Source organism: Eulemur rufifrons, chromosome 27 (assembly GCF_041146395.1).
Source record: "Eulemur rufifrons isolate Redbay chromosome 27, OSU_ERuf_1, whole genome shotgun sequence".
NCBI lineage: Eukaryota > Metazoa > Chordata > Mammalia > Primates > Lemuridae > Eulemur > Eulemur rufifrons.
Window position 1 is genome coordinate 30,987,582 of NC_091009.1, and position 23,947 is coordinate 31,011,528.

The 23,947-nt window shown below is 51.0% G+C and overlaps 1 protein-coding gene across 3 annotated transcripts in view; it reads right to left on the bottom strand.

Annotated features, from left to right (window-relative positions):
- Positions 1-554: 554 nt before the first annotated feature.
- Positions 555-23,947, bottom strand: part of NAV1 (neuron navigator 1) — a 160,043-nt gene continuing 136,650 nt past the window's right edge. The window contains exons 12-32 of one of the 3 annotated variants that reach the window (XM_069459275.1): positions 22,168-22,338; positions 21,001-21,053; positions 20,251-20,274; positions 20,061-20,138; positions 17,022-17,105; positions 16,652-16,763; positions 14,730-14,851; positions 13,937-13,945; positions 11,067-11,263; positions 10,607-10,799; positions 10,344-10,512; positions 9,946-10,043; positions 9,694-9,789; positions 9,287-9,446; positions 8,661-8,896; positions 7,726-7,880; positions 7,507-7,578; positions 6,828-7,024; positions 6,219-6,337; positions 4,921-5,118; positions 555-3,524 (exon numbers count right to left, since the gene is read on the bottom strand). In XM_069459275.1, the coding sequence (XP_069315376.1) occupies positions 3,429-3,524; positions 4,921-5,118; positions 6,219-6,337; positions 6,828-7,024; positions 7,507-7,578; positions 7,726-7,880; positions 8,661-8,896; positions 9,287-9,446; positions 9,694-9,789; positions 9,946-10,043; positions 10,344-10,512; positions 10,607-10,799; positions 11,067-11,263; positions 13,937-13,945; positions 14,730-14,851; positions 16,652-16,763; positions 17,022-17,105; positions 20,061-20,138; positions 20,251-20,274; positions 21,001-21,053; positions 22,168-22,338 (2,639 nt within the window). In that variant the 3' untranslated portion in view covers positions 555-3,428. The remainder of the gene's footprint in view (positions 3,525-4,920; positions 5,119-6,218; positions 6,338-6,827; positions 7,025-7,506; positions 7,579-7,725; positions 7,881-8,660; positions 8,897-9,286; positions 9,447-9,693; positions 9,790-9,945; positions 10,044-10,343; positions 10,513-10,606; positions 10,800-11,066; positions 11,264-13,936; positions 13,946-14,729; positions 14,852-16,651; positions 16,764-17,021; positions 17,106-20,060; positions 20,139-20,250; positions 20,275-21,000; positions 21,054-22,167; positions 22,339-23,947) is intronic. The other 2 variants (XM_069459277.1, XM_069459276.1) reach the window with 2 other exon arrangements.

Sequence of the window (23,947 nt, forward strand, 5' to 3'; positions counted from 1 at the left end):
AGCTGCCACAAAGCATAGATTTTTAAAAAATATTCTATGAAGCCTCAGAAGATAAGAAACAGCAACAGCAGACTGCACACACACACACACACACACACACAGACATCAGGTCCCATATTAGCCTCCAATTACCTAGTATTTTATTTTTAGTGCCTAGGCAAGAACTGAGAAACAAATACACTGGACAAAACTTGTTGGTCTTCTTCATCCAGAAACGAGAGGGACGCTGCTGAGGAACCTCTCCTGGAGCTGTGGCTCTCCCCGGAGGTTGACAGTGGGTATTGAACCATGTCATTTCCTAGCCAACTTTGGTGAGGGGTGGAGTTGGGGGCTGGAGAGGAAGGGAATAGCACGAATTCCAGTATTCGATAGGCTGGATTCTTCTGAAGGTGCCTGGGGTCTCAGAATTTAGCTAGTGGACCCAGTTTTTCTTTTTCTGAGGGATCCCGGTGGTCTCCACCAAGAAGCAGGTGCGCAGGGAGGAGGGAATGCTGTGGATTTGCTCCTTGCCGTTAATTCTAGGGCAGTGAGGGGGGAGCTCAGGTTCTCTGCGTCAGAGAAGCCCGGACGAGCGTCCCAAGAGGTTATAGCACCATGAGGAGGCTCAACCTTCTGCAGTTGCCACGTAACCATGATTCCGTTGTGAGATGACTGATCCCCACAGTGGAGGGCCCACATGTGCGTCTGTAAACAGGGTCCCGGGCTCAGGGCAAGCTGAGGCTTCAGGATCACCTCACTAGATGGACACACACTTCCCGGAGGAACGCAACTGAAGACCTGGGCTAAACGCAGCAGTCAGCCGAGAGTGCAGGGGGGTGGATCCCAGGAGACAGAAATGAAAAGTCACAGCAAGAGAGGCCTCCAGAATCAACCTGCTGAGGATCCAGATACAATTCACGGTGGTATCCATAGTTACCAGAGAGCCAAGAATCGCTTTGGGGTCTGAGGCAGTTGGAATGAAAGAAGGGGTTCTCCCCTCTCCTTTTTCTCAAGTAGCCAGTAACATCCACGACAGAAGGCACTGGCTGGGCAGCACCAGAAAGTAAGAGTTAAGAGCTCAACCACCAGATTGCGATGGCGTGAAAGTCTGAGCCTTGCCACGGGACTGGAACTTAGGATAGGGTTCAGCAGAGGCCTAGGTCCCAAGTAGGCCCATCCGGTCTTCCCTTCCTTCCGAGTCAGAATACCCAGCTCTGGGGCCTCCTCATTTTGCACAGCAGAGACCTTAAGGCAGTGATTTCAGCACCATCCTTGGACAAACAGCCTCTTCCCACCACAGAATTGCATATTTTACAGCTGAGTTGGTTGGGGATCTTCACAGCTCGTGGAATTAGCAGCAATAGCAGTAACGGTCTCCGTCACAGAGAACCCTGTCGCCCCTGGGAGCTTACTAAGGTGAACGCAGAAGCTTTTCTGGCAGTCAGGACCTTCTTGTGGATCTAAATGAAAATATTCTGATATGAAGATTCAGGTGCAGCTACTCCTCAGTTGGGTGGAAAAGAGTGATCCGGGTTAGGATGACTATAGATTCTGATAAAGGTTTGTGCTACTTAGGAATCTGAAGAGCAAACACTTCAGCCCGGGCTCATCACACATCCCTGACCTGCAGAGCCCTGAAACTTCAGCCTACGAGGCAGCTCCGCCTGGAATCTGGTCCCACAGGGGCTTTCAGAAATGGTAGGAAGGAGACTCGCCGCCCACTCCAGACAAGCAAGATTCCATAGTTTCTCCAGCTCCGTCTTAACTGATCCCGGATCTTCTGCCCCCAATGTATTGGACAGCTAACCAAAGGCTTCTTTCTATCTGGCTCCTTGGGTTTTGGCTGCATTTCTTTGATGATCTTGAAGGTCTAGGTAACAAGGGGGTGTGCGCTTAATGGAGGTTAACATTTCCTACTGGACTGTGAATTTAAGGGCCCAAGTCTCGACTTTTTTTTTTTTTTTTTTTTTAAGCCTATTAGCAAAGGGACAACTTTTGCAAAAGGTAGCATCTCTTTGGAAGGCAGATATTGGCCACCAAGTCAGACTCCTTGAAACTTATATTCTGATTGGGATTATCTCACATGGCTGTCCAGTCTCTTATAAGTCAATATTGTCAAAAACAAATAGTAAGGGCCAGCTGGGATATTTGGATTCAGTCAGGCAAAGTGGCTGCCGTCAGAATAGTGCAGTCAGGGGCCCACACAGGCCACAAGACAGGGGAATATTTCCAATTTCCTGGTTTTCCTCCAGTCCAGGATGAAGCTCAGAGTAGATCTTCCATCAAGATGGGGCCATATATAGCCTCTCATGCCAGAGGCTGGCAGCTGAGCTCCCAGGCAGAACGTGTGCTTTCTCAAAAGGGAGGTCAAGGGAACTGCGCTCCTCTTCTCCCACTACTTCTGGGCCAATGCTTCACGTGCCTTATGAGCCCCAAGGATGCCAAAGATAGTGGCACGGCAGGTGTCTAGCTGGCGCCAATTAGATGGCATGGCATCAGATTCTCCAAAGAAAAACCACTTGGAAAAGCCAAACTAGCCCCTGGAAAAGCAACCCAAGCATCTTGTGGACATGTGAGGAAATGGAGAAAAAAAAAAAAAAAAAAAAACCCAAAATAAAAGGAAAATGAATAGGCAAATGGGAGAAAAAAATAGAAACAAAAATAAAAAAGTAGGGTTTATTGACTCTCATGCATGTTAAATTAGAGGGTAGAAAGACAGAGCTAGTCTTTCTCTGAAGGCTGTAATGTTATTTTTGTGGTTTGGCGACTTCTTAGGTTGGCAGCCGTCTTGTCAATGTCCCCTACATCATCCAGAGGGCAGGAGCGGGCAGCTCTCTTTCTACCTTGGCAACTGGTTCCCCTCTCTCCAGCTTCATTTTTTCCATTTTTTTTTTAAACCTTTTACAGATTGATTTAAACATTTTTAAAACCACATGCTTCTTTTTCTGGGCTCCAGCCAGATCTCCGGGGGAAGAGTTGTTGGCAGTGGTGACGGAACTGGGAAGGGTCTGCGAGAAAACCAGGCGAGCATCCCGCCTCGCTCAGATCTCCCGCGCACGACTGTCTCTCTCAGGTTGTTTGCGAGAATCAGTTCGGACTGCTGCAGGGTTTTTTGATGTCTTCTGAACCCCTCCCCAGAAAGCCCAGGAGTTTGTAATTGAGAGAAGTCAAGGAAAAGACCCAGAATCATCTTTTCCCCAAAGTCATGAGAGGAGGCCAGTAATGTATTCAGGGGACACAAGTTCCACACTCCACCCCACCAGTCCTCACTGGGAAGTTCTCAAAGGTGCAGCACCAAGAACCTGCCCTCCTCCTTCACCTCCTCCTCCCTCCTGCTCTCCTCCTGGGGCTAGAGAGCCAGTGCTCTGAAAGAAGAGAGGGGAGAGGAGGAGCAAACGTAGCTGACGCCAGCGTTCCGCTGTCCGGGGTGACAGTGACTACTTGGACCCTCAGAGTGTTGCCTGGAGGTTGGGGTCCAAGATAGTTTCTCGATCTGGAGACTCAATGTAGTTGGCAGCTTCCTGAAGTTTCAGCAGCATGGCCATCTAAGGAAGGGCAAAAAGATGGACTAATGAGATTTGAGACCCTCAGAAGTCTCAGAGAAGCCCACAGAAAGTAAACGTTAAAAAAAAAAAAATCGAGATCATGGGTATAATCCTTGGTTTATAAGTGATTCAGTGCTCAGAGTTTATAGGTGGCTCATGAAAAAGCAGTGATGATTGCTTCAACCCTGTTTGGAAACATGTGCATGTACAACAGTCACCTGGCAGTATGTTTGTTGTATAAGATGCCATGGTGTGTGTGGTATGTGCAGGAATACCAAAAAGAACAAAACCACTTCTGCCTGCAAGGTGCGTGCACTCCAGGAGAGGACAAGGCCTGGACACACCAGCCAACACTGGGAGGAACACGAGAAGTGCTCTAAGAACACCTGTCTCTAACAATTTCCCCTTCCAATAGATTATAATCCAACAGCTAGACTCCATGTTATTATGAACCCGTTTTTCCCCAGCTTACAAATCGTGTTGCTTCTTGTCAAGTCAAACACCTCAGTGTATTCACTCCTTCTCTACCTGTTTCCCTTAACACTTTAAGCTGGGGACCCTCCATTTCAGTTAAATAAGCCTACTGCATTCTCTACTGAATCTGCCTGTCACCTTCTCTTCTATCTACATGATTATTAATGGGCTTCCAATTTAAAAGCATTTTTATACAGATGACATCTATTTTCAACAAAGTCAGAATGTAAATAAAAATGTATTATGACTAAATTGGAAGGATTTCCTACTTGAAAGGTAAAATTGCAAGGTTGTAGGATTTGCACATGTTAACTGTTAGTACAATCTGCTACATTGTCCTCCAAAATGGTTTTAGCAACAAGCATGCCACCAGCAGAGGGTGAAAAGTCTGTGCTTCCACACATACTGTTTTTGCCAACATGAAATGGTATCTCCTGTTTTAATTTGCATTTTCTCAACTATTAGTGAGGTGGAGGATCTTTTTATGTTTTTATTGGCCATTTGCTTTTCCTCTAGCCAAATGTCTGTGCGAATCCTTTGTGCATTCTTCCATTTGGATAACCAGTCTTCTTTCCATTACAGGCACTGCAAAAAATACTATTCCAGCTCAGTTTGTACGTGTCTCAGCCTGCTTTCTGCAGGGGCTCCAGAGGAGAGGCAGAAATACAGTGCTAATGTGTCCTGCTGCTCGACTTCTTTGGCTGATATTCCTAAGTGAGACCTGCCTGAGACTTGGGTCTTTGCTAGAACGCATCTTGCTGGGATGCTAATTATTTAGCATAAGCGAGGTCCCAGATCTTTACAACCCTGGATTCCAATATTCGGAGCTCTTCACCGGCCTCCTCCTGGTCTGGCCTTGCTGACGTCCTTCAGCTCCTGGTTCTGTAACACTTACTTTTACCCCAGGGTGGCTTCTACTCACCAGAGGATCTGAGTCTAGAGAACTTGGGGTGCTGTCTTTGACTGTCCTGTCCTCAGGAGGGGAGGCGATGCTGTGAGGGCCCACGGTGGGTGGTGGCAGGTGGTACAGCTTTGACTGGTCTTGTTGGGCTGACGGCCAGGGGAGAGTGTCCCGGACCCACTCCACAGGGTCCTCCCATGCAGCTTTCTGTCCGTGGACCTGGAGAGAAGGACAAATGTGATCACTGCGGGGAGTCCACAGACCAGAGGCTTGTTCATGTCGTCTCCTGATAGTTCCCACAGAAACATCAAAAACATGCACCTCCTCAATGTTAAGCCTTGAGGCTCTGATTCCTGGGGAATTTTCCTGAGTTTCCCAATAAGTAAAATAAATTGGTGTAAACTGGTAAGATCATTTTAGAGGATGATTTAGCAGACTGTATTAAAACTTTAAAAAATATTTTTAATTTTTTATTATTTTATTTTTAAATTACAAATTATATACATTTACAATGCACAACTGAAATATGTAAACATTGTGAAGTGGCAAAGTCAAGCTAATTAACATATGCATTATCTCACATGCTTTTTTTTTGTGGTGAGAGCACTTAAAATCTATTCTCTTAGTGATTTTCAAGTATATAATACATTGTTGTTCATTACAGTCACCATGTGATACAGAAGGTCTCTTGAATGTATTCCTCCTATCTAATTGAAATTTTCCATCCTTTGAAAAAAACCTCCCCAACCAACCTCCCCCACCGCAGCCCCTGGTAACCACCACTCAACTCTCCACTCCTGTGAGTTCCACTTTTGTTGATTCCATATATAAGTTAACTTTTAAAAATCTTTTCACATATTTCATTTTGTCTTCAAAACAACCTAGTGATTTAAGTAAAGCAGAATGTATCATCTCCTTTTTTACATATGAGGACATTAAAAAAGGTTAAGTAACTTGGTCAATGTAACATATTTATAGTTAGTAGGTAGCTAAGGCTATGATAGGGTCTTTACTGAATTCTTAGCTCCATTATTTTTCTATTTGCTCTGACCCCTAGAGAGCGGTTTAAATTGGGCTGAGAGCCAGAAGGCCTAGGACTGGAGGGATGTTCTCAGAGGCAGTGGTCCCTGAGCCATTTGCTGACTGGTGGCCGAAGGCAGGAAAGCAGCTTAGTCTATCCAGTACCTTGCTCCACCTGTCAGGAAGAGAACCTACGCAATCCCAGTAGTCCCATGCCTAACACCGAAGAGATGTTTCTACTTTGTTCGCTAGGACAGCCTGATCTTGGGGTTGGAGAGGAGGCAGAGGGTGGGGCTCACCTTGATCCCGTCCTTGGCTCCTTCCTGCAGATAGGGAATGATGGAGTTGTTCCACAGGTCGATGAACCAGGTTCGGAAGTCCTCGATGCCAATGGGACAGGAGAGAAAGAAGCAAGGGCCTAGGGAAGAGGAGGAGGCCATGAAGACGGCCGAGGCCCTGGGCCTCCCCAGTTGCATGCCTCTGTTACTCCTCAGAACCAGGGAGAGGAGTCTGACATCCAAAGGACTAAAGGAAATTTAGAGTTGTCAAGACTGCCTGGCTGGCAGTCTCATAAATCATGCTTCACAAGGTGGGAGTGAGCTAAGGAAGTGAGGCAAGCTTTTTGAGTCCCTCCTATATACTTTCCCTCTTTTTTTCTGTTAATTGTGGGGAAAAAATGAGAGAGAAGGGCTAGCTCTCTGAAGGTTGAAGTGATTTACCCAAATCATGGTGCTAACTGTGTTGGGAAGGCTTGTTAAGTACTCAAGTGGCCCTAAGTCTGACGCCACAAGGCCTGCAACTCCTTCACGTGCTGAGATGCCAGGAAGAGAAGGGAGCGTCCCTCTACGTGGCAGGGTGGAAAAGGGAAGCCACCTCCTGACCCCGCGGGGGAAGCTGGACCCCAGTACCGATGAGGAAGTCTGAGGTGCTGTGCTTCTCAAGGAAGGTGTGGAGGTGATACCACAGCTTGGGCACCCAGTCGAGCACCCGAAGCAGCTCTTCCTTGTTGGCATTGATGTCGCTGTCTGACTCTACCAGCTTCCTCCTCAGGTAACGAACCAGGAAGCCATTGGCTGGCTCCACGTTGTTGGAGAAGGTCAACATCCTGCCACCAGGGATGGGGAGAGTGGGGTCAGAGTGGCAATGGGGACACTGTCAGGGTTCATCCCCTGCCAGTCCGTCCCTCCTCCTGCCTGCCCCTCACTGATGCCCACTGGTTTCTTCTCAGGTAATAGTGGGACAGTTGAACTCAGGGCAGCAGCCCTGGGCTGGTACAGCTGAGTCTTAAATCAGTGACCCTCTTCAGACAACCAGCTCACCTCACTGACCCGGACCAGGGTGAATGGGCAGAGAATCCTAGTAACAGCAGCCTACCTGGGCCTCTCCTACTTCTGCAGCCCCTTTCTCTCCTCAAGTGTTTTCCTCCACCCTGTAACTGACATGGCAAATACACCTACTTTCTCTTCCCCGCCTAACAGGCTCTGGCTCCTTCTCTTTCCTCTTGCTCTCTGCTCCCCTCTGGCCCGTGCTTTAGTTTATAGGCTCTTGGGTAGGCTCAGGAGATCCATCCAGGGCCACAGTTCTTACCTGAAGCTCAAGTGCAAACCATGGTTGGGTGTCATTTTTACAGGCTGATTGGTGGTACCTATAATATAGGGACTGTGGAAAGAAAGGGGGAAAACATCCACTTAGACTTGGCTTAACCCTTGCTTTCTGTCCTGTGCAGCCCACGGAAAGCTCCTAAATGGCACTGTACTGGGCTCTCCCTCCTCCCAGCGCGGAGAGTCTGGTCCTGACCCGGCTTACCACTTGTGGTACTTGCAGGTGAGGGCCCCGTTGACCAGCTCACTGATGGAGCCTGCTTCGCTCAGGTCGTCCAGCAGGATCACCAGAGGCACGTCCCCGATTCCCGTTTCCCGGTCTATCTGGTTAGCCAGGTTGGAGAGATACAGCTGTAGATCCTGGAATGAAAGAAGGCAGCGGGTGGGCACTCAGGAGTCAGCACCTTGATCAGCCTTGGAAAGCAGGATTTTGGAGCAGCTTTGCGGGTTCTGGATTTCCCTGGGGCCTTTGGCTCCTCTCTGATGTACTTAGACATTTGACTACAGAAACAGATCACCACAGACTGATCCAAAGGCTCTAAAGCAGCCCCCTTAAGCAGTGGCCCCTAAATCTCCCAGGGGTAGCGAATACATGCTATTTCCTAAATGGATTTTCATTAACTGGGTACCATGAACTACTATTAAAAGACAAGCCTCCCCCAGCTGGGGAGAGCCAAGATTTGAACCAACTCCGAAGTATCTGGGTATGCTCAAGAGACATCAGGGGAAGGCACAATATGTAACATTTAGTTCCGAGTACTTTTTCCCTGAGCTCAAGATTCAATAATACTGAAAAGAAAAGTAGAGGGAAGAAAATAAAAGAGAAGGGATGGGATTGACAGGGTTGGCAGAGAGTGAGATGGAAACGAGGAGGATGTAGGTTAATCAAAGCGGCTTAACAGAGGCAAGGGAAAGTGTGGAAAAAGAAGTTTAGGGCAAATGTCTGGAAAAAAGATTGGGGGCAGGGGAGCGGGAAGACCAGCCAAGGGCTAGGACAGAGGGGAGAGGGAAAGCACACAGAAGAGGGGGCGAAAGACGAAGGCAGAGGTGAGGACGGGGGAGGGGAATGGCGAGGCAGGACGGGCCCGCGAGGGGTCCTGAGGCCTGGACAGAGGCTGGCGGGGGCTCAGGAGGCGCCACCTTGCAAGACTGCTGGTGCATGTTGAAGGTGCTGACGATGCCCTCGGTGACCTCGCGGCCGGAGCGCTCCACTAGGTACTCGGCCAGCCGGTTGGTCAGGTAGGTCTTGCCCGTGCCGCTGGGGCCCGAGAGCACGAGCCGCCGGTGCTTGAGCAGGAGGCTTATGTAGTGCTGCATCATCGGCTTGGGGATCAGCGTCTCGAACACCAGGCTGTCGACGCACTTCTCCTTCAGACCTGGACCCCCGCCCCAGAAAGCATGAGTCTTGACCAGGGCCCCGAAGAGCTTTTCTTTCTTCATCTAGGAGCCCAGTGAAGAAACTCAGAGCCACGGACCCCGTAGTTCCACAGGAATCCCCTGAGCCCTAGTTTTGAAAACTTCGATCTCGTTTTTAGGGATATGCTCTGGACTAGGGGTGAGGGCTGGAGTAAGCAGCCAGGGCTGGGCAAAAGTCTCCCTGGGAACGAAAGTTAGGGCTGGCTCTTAATCATCTTCTCGTATCTCACATTACTTAAACATTACAGTTTCTCAGTAAACTTGTGTTGAATAAATGCACGATGGATTACTTTGCGATCCTCTCTCTGCCTCCGTGCCGTATCACCTCACCCCAAGAGACGAAGACTGACCTTTGAGGGACACCGATATGTTGTTGACACCTCGACGGCAAGGGGGCATCTCGGGGGGCTCAGTGTCCAGCACTCGTTTCACGTGGCTGATGCTGTAGCCGTGGATGGACTCAGTGCTTAGGCCCAGGGTAGAGGCTGGGTCCATCTTAGAAATATAGTCCTGACAGAAGACATGGGGAGAACAAGAACGGGTGAGGGACACTGGAAAGGTACAAACACAGCTGTAAAAGCCACTAGAAAGAATGAATATTAGAGGCAACAGAAGTAGATGGAGAAAGAGAAGAGCACACGCTTCCCCTATGGAGCATTTCCCGCAAAGCAGCAAAGGTCCCCAGGGTCCCAGTGCCTGGACGGCTGAGCAGCCCACGAGAGGATGAGCGACCCCCGTGAGTACAGGCATCCCTTACCTTGAACACTTGGAAAACAGCTTCATCCAGCATCTTCCAGTCAACTTTTCCACTGACCTTGCTACAGCCCAGAAAGAATTCCTGCTGCTTCAAGTCCTGTAAGGCCAAGGTAGAAGCACGTGAGCCTCAGTGCAGACGACTCCAAGAAAGCGAGATCCTACGAGGCCGTAGGAGTTGAGTATTTTGGTTTTGGGGGTCTTCAGAGCCCGTATTTTCTTGGATAAATATAACAGCATCATGTTTGTTCCTTACCCCTTTGATGATGTGCTGGGGGGGCATCCTCACCACCACCCGAAGGGTCACTTCTTCCTTTGGACCACAGGTGCTGATGCCATCCATGGGTGATAGGTCTGTGGGGATTGAAAAGGACCAGCTGATTTTAGGAGCACCCGGAGCCTTCCCTAAACTTTCCCGTCATTATCCTTTCCAAATAAATATGATATCTGCCACAGAGGTCCCCAACGGAAAAGTAATTACAGTGGAAGGACCATAACAACGCTTAGTGTCTCATGACACTGGTGTCTGCTTGGTTTAGGCACTGTTACCTCCCTGACCCAAGGAAGATGCCCCCAGCGCAAGTGGAATGCCAAAACAGTGACACGAATCCTTTTCCTCTCTCCACCTTATAGATTTTTCTCCCAGACAGGTACCTGTGTCTGCGAGGCCCGGGCTGAAGGAATGGGTGAGCGCAAGGCCCAGGGAGCGGCGCGGGGAGGATAAAGCTGATGATCCAGGGGCCTGCCCTGGCGCGGAGCCTGACGAGGGGCCTGGGGCTACCTTCAGCCGGTCGTTCTCTGCTTTCAGCAGGTCCACCTCCAACTGCGGCAAGGACAGGACAGGGGAGGGTGGCAGGGTTGGACAGACAGCAAATCTCAGTCTTCCCTTTCCTGCAGCTCTCCTCCCGGGTACCGACCTGCATGTTGTGCATGGTCTCCCGAAGCTGATCCAGCTGGTGGGCGGAGTTGAGGGCCTCTAAGCGGATATCTGTAAGCTTCATCTCCTTCTCCCATAGCTCAGAGCGCAGCTCTGATACCTCCTTTTTCTCCGGCTCCTCCTCCTCACTGGCGTGGAACAGCCTAGTGTGGGGAGCTGGGTGAGCAGGGGCCCTGTAGGAAAGCAAGAGTGAAGCCAGGCTGCACGGAGAAGCACGAGAGTAACCAGGGAAGACTGAGCTACGTGGCTGGCAGCCGTGGCTGCTGCGGCCCAGACAGTCAATCAGCAGGAGCAGGAGGGGCCGTCTGCCGGTCCCCCATGCCCAGGGAGAGGTCGGTGGGAAGGTGGTGCCTGTCCAGGGTCTGACGGGCCTACTGTCAACGCCAGCCAGCAGTTCACACTGCTCCAGACTGGGGGGCAGGGAGGTGGGGAGCACTTACTCGGCGACATCGATGCCCACAGAGGACGAGTTGGAGGACTTGATGGAGGGTGACGCCGTCTCTGTGGAGCCGTGCTGCAGTTTCGGGGACGAGGGGGCTGAGGAGTCAGGTGTGGCAATCTCCTCTATATCAGAGTACGAGGAAGCTGACTTGGGTCCCTTTTTTATACTGAAGGCTTTGTTGAAGGAACTTCGAAGCTAGAAAAAACCAGATCCAGGTAGAAGGACGTCAGGACTCCACTCTGGGGATGGGAGAGGACTGGTCTGGGACTTCTGAGACAGAGATGAGGACGCAGGGGATTTGCTTGCTGTAACTGAGCCTCTCTGTGAGGCTTCGCTTGATTCATGGAATATGGACAGAAGAGTTGCCTAGAAATTAGCACTGAGAGAATGAGCAGAACCTTCTGGCTTCCTGCTGCTGCAGTTATAGTTGACTTGGGTGTTCTCTCCCCCATGCGGGAACTGTGCCCTGATGGGGACAGAGAGAAGTCCCATGGTCACATGGTACACCTCGCAGCAATCCAACCCCGCCTTCTGCTGTAGACCAGAACCTAGCTCACTTTGGATCTCGGATGCCACCTCTGACTAGGGCTCATGAGCCCAGAATCTATTTATCTATTTTCCTATCAACCGGAAACTGAGAAAATGATTCTGTGGAGAACAAGAGAAGGCAGTGGTATCAGGTTTCTTTTAGTATTTCTTGTGCCCAGCACATCACAGAATGGTTGAAACAACCAGACACAAGCACTTTCTACTATTTCAAATGTCCTAGAAGAAGGGATATTTCCCAGTGTTTCCTTACAGTACTTGTGACATTATAATCCAACCATAGCTTATTTCATCTCCGTGTCGATGAGCCTGGGTGTCAGGGCTGTGAGCTAGAGACGCAAACCGGGTCCTGTCACACACGGCTCACATGCATCCACACAGCATGCACACACACGGGGACACAGGTGGGAATGGCAGCGAGAGACAGAGAGTAAAGGAGGGGTCAAAGGTTATAGGCGACAAAGACAAGCCAGATCTTTGGGACAGTGAGAAAAAAGAAGGAAAATCTGAGGGTGCTCTTTCTAAGTGTGTCTCCTGGAACACAGGAAGGTGTAGATGACAGAGGGTGGGTAGTGCGCACTGGGGTTTCCACCAGGCAAGACATAAAGGAGGATCAAGCTGGCTGCAGTGGAGATGTGAGTGGGAGAGCATGTGCGTAGCTGGCTGGTTCCTGGTGACTCATTATCACCGAGTAGTCTGGGCTCAAAAGTACCATACAGCTCAGTTCTCTGCAGAGATGAAGAAGGGAGGCTGAAAAGGCCAGAGAGTTGACTTGCTTGAAATTGTATCATTGAAAAAAGCCCTGGGACTAGAATTCAGGCTTCCTAATTTTCAGTCCAGTGAAGTTTTCTGTATATCACTGCGTCATGGAAAGCCGTGTGTGTGTGTGTGTGTGTGTGTGTATGTGTGTGCAGAAAGAGATCCTGTGACTACAATCTGCCTGGAGCATAAGCTCTCTAAGATCAATGAAATCACAAGTGAGACTAGTACTCTACGTGCTGTTCAGTATTCCCAAAGCCAGACTGCCGGGAGATGGTTGGTGTTTTGTGGCTAATGGTTCCATGGTAAAATGAGTTCAGGGAACAATGGATTAAGCCAAGTGAGACAAGATTCTTTGCTGGGGGATACCTTAGAACTTTTCCTGTCTAAGTGTGCACTGTAGAAAATGCAGTGTTTCTCAAATTTATTTGATGATGATATTACTCTTTAAGGAGCATCTCAACGGACTCAGGATCTGTGGAACACACTTCGGGAAAGGCTGATCTAGAGAATCAAGTTTAAATAATCACCAGGCCCTTCCTATCTGTGCTGTACCCTGCTCAGGCGGTGCTCTAGTCAAGCTGGTCTTCCCCCTGCCCACTGTTTCCGTTCTGACCAGACAGTGTCTATGTAGAGAACATTCTGACACACTCCTCTCTACTTATCACAATCCCTTCTCGGTTTAACTTTTACCTCCTCTGAGATGTTTTCCCTGCCCCATCTATGAAATCCTTTAGCACGCGTTGCCTGAACAAGCACCATGGCACCATTGGGGTGCTATTAATTTCATACGTACAATATTCTTTGTCTCCCCAGCAACACTGTAGACTCCTTAATGACTGAGATTATAGACTCCATTATCCACATCCTTCACAACACCTAGCACAATGCTGCAATAGGGTTAGAGTGGATCTCAGATGTCTGGTTTGTAACAGAAATTCTGGGTTCAGTTTCTGTTTGTCTTAGACTATACTCTAATCCCTCAACTGTCTTGGGAAACTCCATGGATGCTTACATGGTTTTAGTCCTCGGGATGCCTTGAGTGTGCCCTAGACTGGGCTGTATCTCTTACCTATCTCTGGTTCATCCTACTCTAGAGCTAAATCTTCAGATTATACCCAAACTGAACCGGTCTCTGGAAACTGTGGTCAAGATAACCTTCCTCCAGCAATTCGCTTCCATTTTGGGTTTCTGGGTTTAATGGAATCAAAAGTAAGAAGGCTCAGATAGAAGGAGCTCAGTTTGACTCCTTTCCAGATAGAAGGAGCTCAGTTTGACTGCTTTTACAACAGGCCAATCCTGTAACAGACAAACATAGTAGGAAACAGATTTGAATTTTGTTTGACTTTCCCATTTCGCCCCCAACCAGACCACTCCTCTGTCCTCAGGGGGCAGCTGCGGATGGACCATGCAGTGGGGTGAGTTAGGAACTCCGGGGTGGTGGTTACAGTTAGTGTTATGAGTGGCTGTTCATTTTTTTCAGGGGAAGGGAGTTGCTCTGGAAAAAGGGAAGGTATGGCAAAGGGAAAGAGAAAATAAGGGGAGAGGAACCGGGTCTCTTACCTCGTAGACCTGGAAAAAAATAGGGATTTGGAGTCAGCATATTGAAGGGGGAAAAAAAAAAGAAGCAACACTTAATCACTCATTTCACACAGCTGGTACCTATCTGCATGATACAAAGGTCTGCGGGACAGTCTTACTGCACAGGGGACAGCGGAGCAAGAAGTCCCCATCTGGGGATGCTCTTCTTACCACAGTCGGCAAGAGGAGCCGAGAGTGTTCTAGACCTGCCTAAAGAATTTCAGAGAGGTCACCCAAAGTCAGTTTAGGAGTATCTGAGAGGGAAAAAAAAAAACCCTCATAAAAATTACCTTTGGACCAACCAAAGGTCATATAAAGAGTCTTTTTGAAGTACTCTGGAAAGCTCTATAAATCTGAAGAATTGAAGAAATAACCTCTAGGAGCATCGAGAATGAACAGCTTTGTTCATAAAAACCTTCTCTCCACAGTATAGAAGGGAGTGGGGGGATTCGGGGAAGACATTGATTAGCCACTCCCTTCCAGATATTTTCTCAGCATCCTCCTGTTGCCAGATACATTTGGCCTAAAGGTATGGAGACCCCAAGGAAAGCAGATATATATTAAATATAAAGGTTGGAGGGTGGCCTCGGGACCAGTAGGGAACAATTGGGGGAAAGGGGAATCTAGCAGCCTTGCTCTGAGCAGACACCAAACTGGAGCTTAGGAGTAGTAGGGACTCCATGCTGGCTAATCCTGGACAGATCCGGTCCCTACGCTGAGGCGAAGGTGGTCCACCACGCTCTACGTACTTCCCTCTCCCCACGCCTTCACTTACCCAACTCTTTTTTTTCTTCTTTTTCGCATCAGCATCCTTGCCGCTGCCAATGCTGGAATGGCTCGTGATGCTATTGAGGCTTGAGATGCTATCTGAGGAGTTTTGTCTCTTGATCCGAAGTTCTAGGGACCAAATACAAATGGCAAGAACACGGAGCAGATTTAGCGAAAACAGAAGAAAGTCTTCCTGTAGAAGATAAGAGAGAGGGAACCAACCAACTCCTAGGTCCACATTATTGATTTTTTGTATTATTCATTCAACAGTCATGTTTCAACATAGAAAAAAATGCTAATGCCAGGTGCGGTGGCTCATGCCTGTAATCCTAGCATACTGGGAGGCCAAGGCGGGAAGATTGCTTGAGATCAGGAGTTGAAGACCAACCACAGGATTTCACGGTGTTGCCCAGGCTAGAGTGCAGTGGCGTCATCATAGCTCACTGCAACCTCAAACTCCTGGGCTCAAGGGATCCTCCTGCCTCAGCCTCCCTAGTAGCTGGGACTCCAGGTGTGCACCACTACACCAAGCTAATTTTTCTATTTTTTGTAGAGATGGAGTCTCGCTCTTGCTCAGGCTGGTCTTGAACCCCTGGCCTCAAGCAATCCTCCCTCCTCGGCCTCCCAGAGTGCTGGGATTACAGGCGTGAGCCACCGTGCCTGGCTGAGAGGCATTTTTTGAGTACCTATTACATGCCTGGCATAGTGGTGAATGTCCACATATAGCCACTGATTGAATACAACAAATTTCTGGTTAGGTGTTATTATCTCCACTTTACATAAGTTGAGTCAAGTAAGTACTAAAAATTTTAGGTTGGATTTTGGAAAAATGGGGGTCATTGGTGGAGTTAGTGACAGTGGTTTTGGTAGGCGATGAGACAGAAGCATAACTGACGTGAGGTGGGAAAGGGAGGTGGAAAGGTGGGGTGACTGTGAAGGAAGGAACAAGACAAGGTTATACTTAGAAAGAACATGGGTTGGTATATTTTTCCCCTTCAAGATAGAAGAGATTTTGCAGGTTTATAAGCGGGGGGGAGCGAATAGAGAGTAAGAGGTGGGGGAGGTGGAAGAGAGAGAGTGTGTGTATGTGTGGGGGGTCTAATTGCTGGGGGGAGCAGCCCAGAACGTTAGATAAGAGCCAGAAGGGACAGCTCCTCTTTACAAACCGGAAGAGAAATAAGAAGGATTGGGTGGATATAAACTGGTGGAGTGGGGAAAAGGCAATGGAGTCCTTCTCACTGGATGATGTTCGTTTTCTTGACTGAGGAGGGGACAACCAAGTTCGGAGTGAGGCCAGGCAGTGGTGGGATGAGGGGCTTGAGAAAGATGAAGGAAGTTGGGAACTGCTGATAGAGGAATGAAAAAGAAAACTGACTATGGACAACTACGAGGACAGCCAAGCTCCCCTAAGGGACTGCCTGGAGTCAGAGATCGCAGGCGGCCGTGCCATCAGATGGTCACTCATCTTGACTCGCTGTAGCAAAGCTGGACTGGTTGCTAAGCGCCACGGCTAACTGCCCTTTGGGCCCAGTGTAACCACGTGGACTTTGGCCGTCCCACTGGAATAGCAGATCTCCTCCTGGAGAACTGAAGTGAGGGTCAAATAAGATTCTGTGTACGTGTGTGGACACACGACACATGTGTATGAAAATGTAAAGTGCTATTTTAATGCTTGCCTTTGACAGCACTTTGGCTCTGGCCTCGGTTGGGGAGGGGGCCCCTGGGGATTACAGGGCCCCTGGACTTGCCGTCATGCTCTGGGATGGCGGGGTCACGCCCCGGGCGCTCCTCACTGACCAGTGCAGACACCACACTAACGGGCACCTCACTTTCCAGAAGTTTGATATAGGCCCTGACATATTGGAGGCCCAGATAAAAATCTGCAGGGGTCTTCCTTTCACCCCATCTCTGTTCTCTTTCGGTCGGTACCTTTGGGTGTGGTTTCGGAGGCATTGAGGGCTCCCTGAATGACTGCCTGGGCCTCAGAGTTCTTTTTCTTCAGAAAGTCTATGGTTTCTCGCAAATCCAGCAGCTCAGTGTCCTAAGAGAGAAACGAAAATAATACCGTTAGTCAGGATTAGTAGGAGCACTTACAATATGGAAGCCTGGCAGCGGGCCAGGAGCCGGGATCCTACCGAACTTGACAGAGAAGGGCAGGGAACTAGGACGAGGAATATGCGTGCACGGTACTGAGGGGCAGGCTGAGGAGCCAGGGTGACATAAGGGCAGGAGAATCCGGCGCTCCCCAGCGAGGAGAACCCCGACTGCACCCGGGCTCCCCTCCCAGGCTCACTCTCACCTTCTCCTCCGCGGTCTCTGCCAGGTGCCGCAGGCGGGAAGTCATGTTCACCAGGCTCTGCTCGAAAGCAGCCACCAGATTAGCCTGAGACAAACACACGAAGAGGGTCCTAAGTGGCTGAGGGAAAGGAAACACTGACAACGGGAAGTCGTTTTAACTAGTGTTCTGTGACTCAGAGCTGACCAGTGCCAGCAAACCTCTTGATGGTTTCAAAGCATCGATTTCCCTGAGCAGACAAGTGGGAATCCAGAACACTTTCTGGCAGGAATCTGCTTCTTGAATACGGAAGCCGGCTTGAGGGTAGGGCATGTTTTGGAGGCTCTTGGGGGCTTGAGATCTAGTACCTGTCATCTATCAGAGTGGGACTGTCCCTCTACTCCATGCGTGCAATATGTGGCTCGGTGGGAACGCCGTACCTCTGGGGTCACTGCTCTTGTTTTGGTTTAACTCTTTCATTGTGGAGTGGGCTGGCCCCAAATAACCCCCAGTGGAAGTCGTTTGCTACATCTCTTCCAGCTCTGCTCCAGGGTGGCTCTATTGCTGAATTTATTCTTGCTTTGGAGCTGCTCCCTGCTCCTGGCTCTGCTTCGCAGGGCGGGAGAGGAGCGGCTGCGGAAACCTCAGGGGCAGTCCACAGCGTGGCCACTAGGTGTCAGGTCTGCTTCATGAGGCGCCAAGGACGCCGAGAGGCTCTCTGGATGAGCAGCGGACTGGAAAGGTGCTGAGTGACGCCCAGGCCACACTAAGCATGGCTTAAACTCTAGCTGCCAACTGGCTGCAAGACGTCCGGGCAAGGTGAAGGGAATGAGGCGGGGGCTGGAGAGGAGAACACTTGGGGATGGAGACATAGCCATCGTCGGAGCGCCTGCGTTGGTGACCTGATCACGAAGTGATGGATATACTCTGGGCAGCCCCTTCACGCAGCGCTCCAGGACGTCTGTGACGCTCCCACTGTTCCCGGGGGCTTATGATCCTCCCTCTCCGCTGGGTCAACTCGACTTTTCACCCACTGCACCAAGAACCTCACGGCAGAGGCAAGTGCGTCAGTTCCCCCTGAGCCTCCTCTTCTGCTATCAGTCTGCCCAGGCCCGGGCTCCGCAGCAGGTACCCGTCATGACCTGAGCAGTTTCGTTCCACCTACTGTGCAGGGAACTTCCGTCTTCCTGACCTCAGGTCTCCTCGTGTTTGCTTCTCTCCATCCCCACGTGTCTGTGCACAGACCGCTTGCGGTCCTTGGAAACCTACTCACGGGAGAACCAAGACCCCGTGTGCTTTCCTGTGTTGCCTTGCCTCACCTGGGGTGTCCTCTTGCGCTGGCTGCGTTTCCTCCCCCTCCTGTGAGCCTCCCCACAATGCCACCCCATCCCCCGCAGACTCGGGGCAATCCCTCCCCGCCACCACCCCCGAAGACTCGGGGTACGTGTGAGATCTCAGGGCTCAGCATGCAAGAGGGGCGAAGTGCTCTGGACCCCTCCCGTGGAGGGCTCTGTCCTCAGCTCAGTAGCTAGGAGGTTCCGTGGAACACGACAAAAGTTTGGTTAAGAATGGGGGGATCCTGAAGGGAGCTGTGAAACCTTCCCAGAGCCCTGACATCGCATCTCCTGCTTGAGGGCAGGGTTCTGACCCTCAGCAAAAATCTGCCTTCAAGGTTCAGAACCCACCGCGTCTGGGTGTTTAGTTTATTCTCGCTTAGCCGAATGGAACTTCCTGTTCTAAGAAAAATCACCCTCTAAACTCATTTTCTTGGCTCTAGCCCAGCCTTGACAGCACGCTGGCTGACAGACTGCAGCGTAAATGAATCAGACATAATGATGTTCTCTGCCTCCCTGGCGCCTCTCCCCCCGGCATCTCCCAGACGTGAATTTCCTGGGGTATGCAGGACGTGACCCAGGCAACTGGCCTTGGCGGGTATGGCACAAGAGAGAGAAAAGACGGTTCTTGTTTATGTTACAATTCTTATGGGTCCCCAAGAGTGGAAAAAAGTGCTTGATATGAGCTTCAAACTGCTAAGTATACAACTTATGAATTGTGGGTTTGGAAAAAGAGAATAAAGAGCATAACCCAGTGTGGGGAGGGAACTGCTGCTGAAATATACTGGAAACATGCAAAATCTTGGTGGAGATTCTTCTCCGAATTCCAAGAGATGGACCCCAGGCCTGACAGCTGGGTTCCCCAGAGAGGAAGAGCAGAGAGAAAACCAGGAACTACTGCGGAAATTGCAGACATGGTTACTTTTGTGCAAACACTTGGAAAGCTCCTGCAGATCCGGCTCAGCTGTTGTTTACGGCTTTGGGGGAAAAGGGCTCTTATGTTCTCTGTTTGCAACTCAGTCGCAGGGAGAAACGACCACAACCTAGTTGAAGGAGGTGGCTTCCTTTCTCCCCATCTCACAGAGTAGAAAAACTAAGACCTAAAGAAAGAGACCCATTCTAAGTGCATGTACCGAGGGCAGTCCGAGGGCAGAAACGAAGACTCTTGCCTCTCAACCTAAAGCTCAGATCGTTTCTGCCAACTGCCCAAGGAGACTACTAGGAAAAGGCAGTTGGGAATGAAGGAGTTAGGTTTCTAAGTAGTGCTGTGGTCACCAGACAGAATTCTAATGACCAATTTTGTGCCTGCCCAGTTACGTGGCACGAACAGAGCCATGAACACACCCCAGGGTGGTGGGAAAGGGCTCTAGGGGCTCTATAATTATAATCCATAACTGCTTTTGTCCATGGCCAGCGGCAAGGTTGTTTCCACTTCCCTGCAGAACCACCGATAATCAATCCTCTTTTCTCTCTCTAGGGAGTTCAAAGACCACCAGACATGAACTCATCCATACCTATTAATTAGAGTGCAGGCAAAATAGTTCCTTATAAAAATTGAGGCTCGGAGAAGCAGAAGGACAGTCCTCAAATCCTCTATTGTAGAGCTGTGAGGAAGACCCACTCCCTTGGAGTCTAGCTCCAGGGGATACTTTCTCAGATAATTTTCCTTCTTGGGCTGAACTATGGCCCAAATAACCACCTGGGTCTTTCCCTGCTTCATGGCACTCACATTGGCAGAAAGCTGAGACGTCAGGGTGGCCACTTTTTCCTGGGATGATTCCAGTTCCCTACGAAGTTTCCGGATTTGCTGTGAAAGGAAGAGAAATACAAGCTACTGGTGGCGGAAGACACATAAGATTTGGAAGGCAAATGGGGTGTAGTGGTGTTAACAAGCAGGGACAAGGGCTTTTGCACCCTACCTCAGATTGCATCCGCTCCTCAGCCTGAAGAAGGGAGCACAGAAGGAGAGAGAGAGATAAAGGAAGCAGTTACTATGGAGGTGAAGAGGCCAGGCCCCAGTGGCAGGGTGGAAAGCGTGAAGGAGCGTGATTCAGAGGTGCAGAAAGGCTGAAACTCTGGTTTCCTGGCCCTGGCTCCTCGTGGACGCAGCTCAGATCTACACTAGAGTTTCAAGCAAAGATTGCTCTGGAGCTCATCTCCAGCCAACTTAGTCATTGCCAAGAAGGCTAGGAAATGAAACTTTGGTCCGTCTGAAAGCTGTTATTGCCAGCAACTTGGAGTGAAGAATTGGGGGCAAAACAAATCTAATAATCAAGGCATACGTAACAGCCAAATGCTGTGGCCGGTGCCCCACAGCGAACACTTGGTCAGTTCTGTACACCGTCAGGGCTCTGGAGCCCTAGAAACCTACTCATCCCACTTGCCACGGCACAGAAAGGGCGCTTTAACAAGGGGGTTCTCCGTGTTCAAAGGAGGGCTGCTCAGGAGTTGGTGGTGAGGCCAGAAGGGCCACTGAGGACCGAGGCACCTCGCTGAGTGCTCCAAGCTCTAGGTGCTTCCCCCCCCAGCCCAGATCTACACGGTGTCAGGAAGAGATAGCAGTGCCCCACCCCCACCCAGTTACTCAACGGCGGGCGGAGGGGGGGGTTCTAGAGAGCATGGAATCGGGGGGAGAGGGCATGAGGGGGAAGAGAAGTAAACGCCCTTACTGAGGAGTAAGTGGAGGAGGCACTGGAGGCCAGGGACAGCACTGAGCCATGAACTGAAAGAGAAGGAGAAAACAAAGAGTTAACAGAGGGTTCCAGAGACAAGGGGTTCCTGGGAAGAGCCCTAAGGCAGGAGTTTGGATTCTGAGTCTGCAGGGCATCTGGAGCAACCGGAGAGAACAGAACAGGGAGCCCAACAGGCATGGCACAGCCCAAGGCAGGCGGGTATCTGCTGAGGAGACGCGGCCCGCGTGGAGAGCCTCTCTTTCCGTCTGCTTTCCCTGGCAGCCTGGGGATGGCACTCCCTTGCTCAGGGCACGGGGCTTCAGAGAGGGAAAGGAGGTTTCCACGGACGGTCGTCACCTTATCGGACGGTTGTCACCTTATCGTCCCAGCCAGGAGAGCACTTTAGCTGCAGAAGAGGGGAGCTCCTCCTCAGAGCTGCTCGGAGCGACACTGCAATGCTCCCTACCCCTCCTCCTCTCAGTACTGGGGGCCTCGCCTGGGAACTTGGGGAGCGTTCAGATGAAAACAATGTTTAAGTGAGGAAAACTCGTTCTGATTATTCAGTCGAGCCTACGGAGAGAACCCAAGCACGCCTGCACAGGAATGCTGGAATGAGCGCCGGAAAACAGCAGGGAGATCTAATCTGCCATAACCCTGGTCCCCAGCTCTGACCGGCATTAACACCCAGATCACCACCGGCCGTCGGATGGCCCTCCCTGAGGCTAATCTTGGAACATTCTTGAAAGAGCAATGAGATGCCTAATTCCTTGTAAGGATTTAAGAGCTATGTCCTTTTATCTTTTCATATATGGTGAGAGACTGTGGGGAGGAAAGACTGCTGCTAAACCCACCAGGAGAGAAGCTGTGGTTTCCACAGCATCCTGAGGGGTACCATTTAACCCTTCCATGCTCCAGTTCCCTCCCCCAGCCCCAGTGACAGATGCTCCGTCCCAAAGCCCCAGTGCTAGACGGTGCCACCCAAGGTTTCTGGGCCCCCAGACCCTTCAAAGGTATGGGAAGAGAGAACTGAAATGGCCCAACTCGATGTTCTGTGACTCATATACGTGTGTCTGGTGGTGGCAGTGGAGGTGGTGGAGGTGGTGGTGGGTGAGGGGACCCAGCAGAGCTGGAATGAGCGTGAACCGCGCTGGCATGAAGTCTCACCATCGTCCGTGGGGTCTCGGAAGGATCCTGACCGAATCATCCCCTTGGGTCTCTCGGCCAGGGACAGGGTGCTCCCCATTTGGGAGCCGCTGTACAGCTCGAAGGCCGCCTCGTGGGTGGGGATGCTGTTGGAGCGGGTGATTCTTGGCGTGGTGGCCGCAGTGGGACTCACTGGAAGGACAGAGGGAAGGGGGACAGGAGAGGGAGGGGAGGGCAGGAAAAGAGGCAGGGTCATCAGCTCTCCGGTCCCTTGGCGGGTGGAGCGGCAGGAGCGTGAGAGGCGGACGGGGGAGGGCAGGAGAGGAGGGGGCAGGGGGGCAGGGGGCGTGTGCAACCAGCTCGTGGTCAGGAGCGGGGTCCCTCCTGGGGAGGTCGAGCCCTGACGGAGAAGGACCCTGCTGTCTGGGGCGAAGGCTTCCCTCAGCCCTGCCTGCCTCAGTCATTGCTTTTGAAGGTGAGGCTGGGGGCCTGGCAGCTGTTCCGAAACCTTCACATCGCTCGGATGTGCTGATGAAATGCGATGCTGTGGTTCTCCCAAACACAACCGGCAGCTCAGGAGGACTGAGGATTCGGACCAAGACTCAGATCCGAATGACGGAAAACAAGCAGCTAGAGAAGGGGGCTCGGCTAGGGAACCCAACGGGCTCCGCACTACGGAAGGGAGTGCGTGTCTCCCGACAAAGCAGAGTCACTCCAGGTTACTGGGTTGGCTCTAAAGAATCAAGAAACATGGCCCTTTGCCCAGCAATCTCCTGGCTTGAGGGTCAGAGTGGGAGGATGTGTCAGGTGAGGCTCATGGAGCATCAGGCGAACCCTGTGAACCCGCAGAACTCTCCCCACTTCGCCCTTGCTGGGATCACAGCCTTTCAGGGTTCAGGCCCACAAGGAGCTGCCCCGTCTTCCGTATCCACACAGGCAGGGGGATGTCTAATCTGTCCACAAAGACCTGCGCAGATTCCACACCTCTCTCCGTGTCCTCGCCAGACCCTGGTTCTGCAGCAGACATGCATGTCTCCTTGTCTGGTCCTCGGCGGAGATGGAGAACAGGCTGGCCGCACCCTCCACCTAACAGCCCCTCAGAGGCCAGGTGACCCTTCCTTCCTGGGCAAAATGATCCCAATTCCTAGTCTTTCCTCAATTTCCCCACAGTCACCGCATGGGCATGTTACAGGTCCTTGTCTTTTATTAATGGCTCTCTTTCACTCAGCTGAGAGAAGAGATGGATTTGGAGAGACACAGCAAGCGAACAACAGGCCTGTCCCGGGCCTGTCCTAAAGGGGCTCCGGGGAGGCCAGTCGTGGCATGCCGCTTCCCAGAACCCGGCTGGTGCCAGGGCCAGGCCCTCTCCCTGAAGCTGCTTCCCCTCCCTGTCTCTGAATCATGAGCCACTTTCATTTTTCCTAGCTTTTCCTTCTCTTAGGCTTTGGCAAGGGTGTGGCCAGGACACGTCTTAGTCAGCTCTGCCTTTAGGGCTAGGATGGCCCAGGCCCAGCCAGAGCAGTTGGGGAATCTGGACTTTTCTGAGTTTGGAGGCAGATCCCATCCTTTGCAATCAACAACCTCTCCTTCCTTCCTCCCCGCCAGCCTGACATTGTGGGATTGCCCTTTCACTCGCTGGCCCTGGCAGCTCTGGGCGTGGTGGCTTCTTTCTGGCAGCTCGACGTGCCTGCTCACTGCACTGGTGTGATCTCCGGGCTTCAGTGCATGGCTTTTCCATGTCACCACTGAGACTCGCTGATGCTGTAAGGACGCTACAACTTGTGCCCAAGGGCAGCTTTTC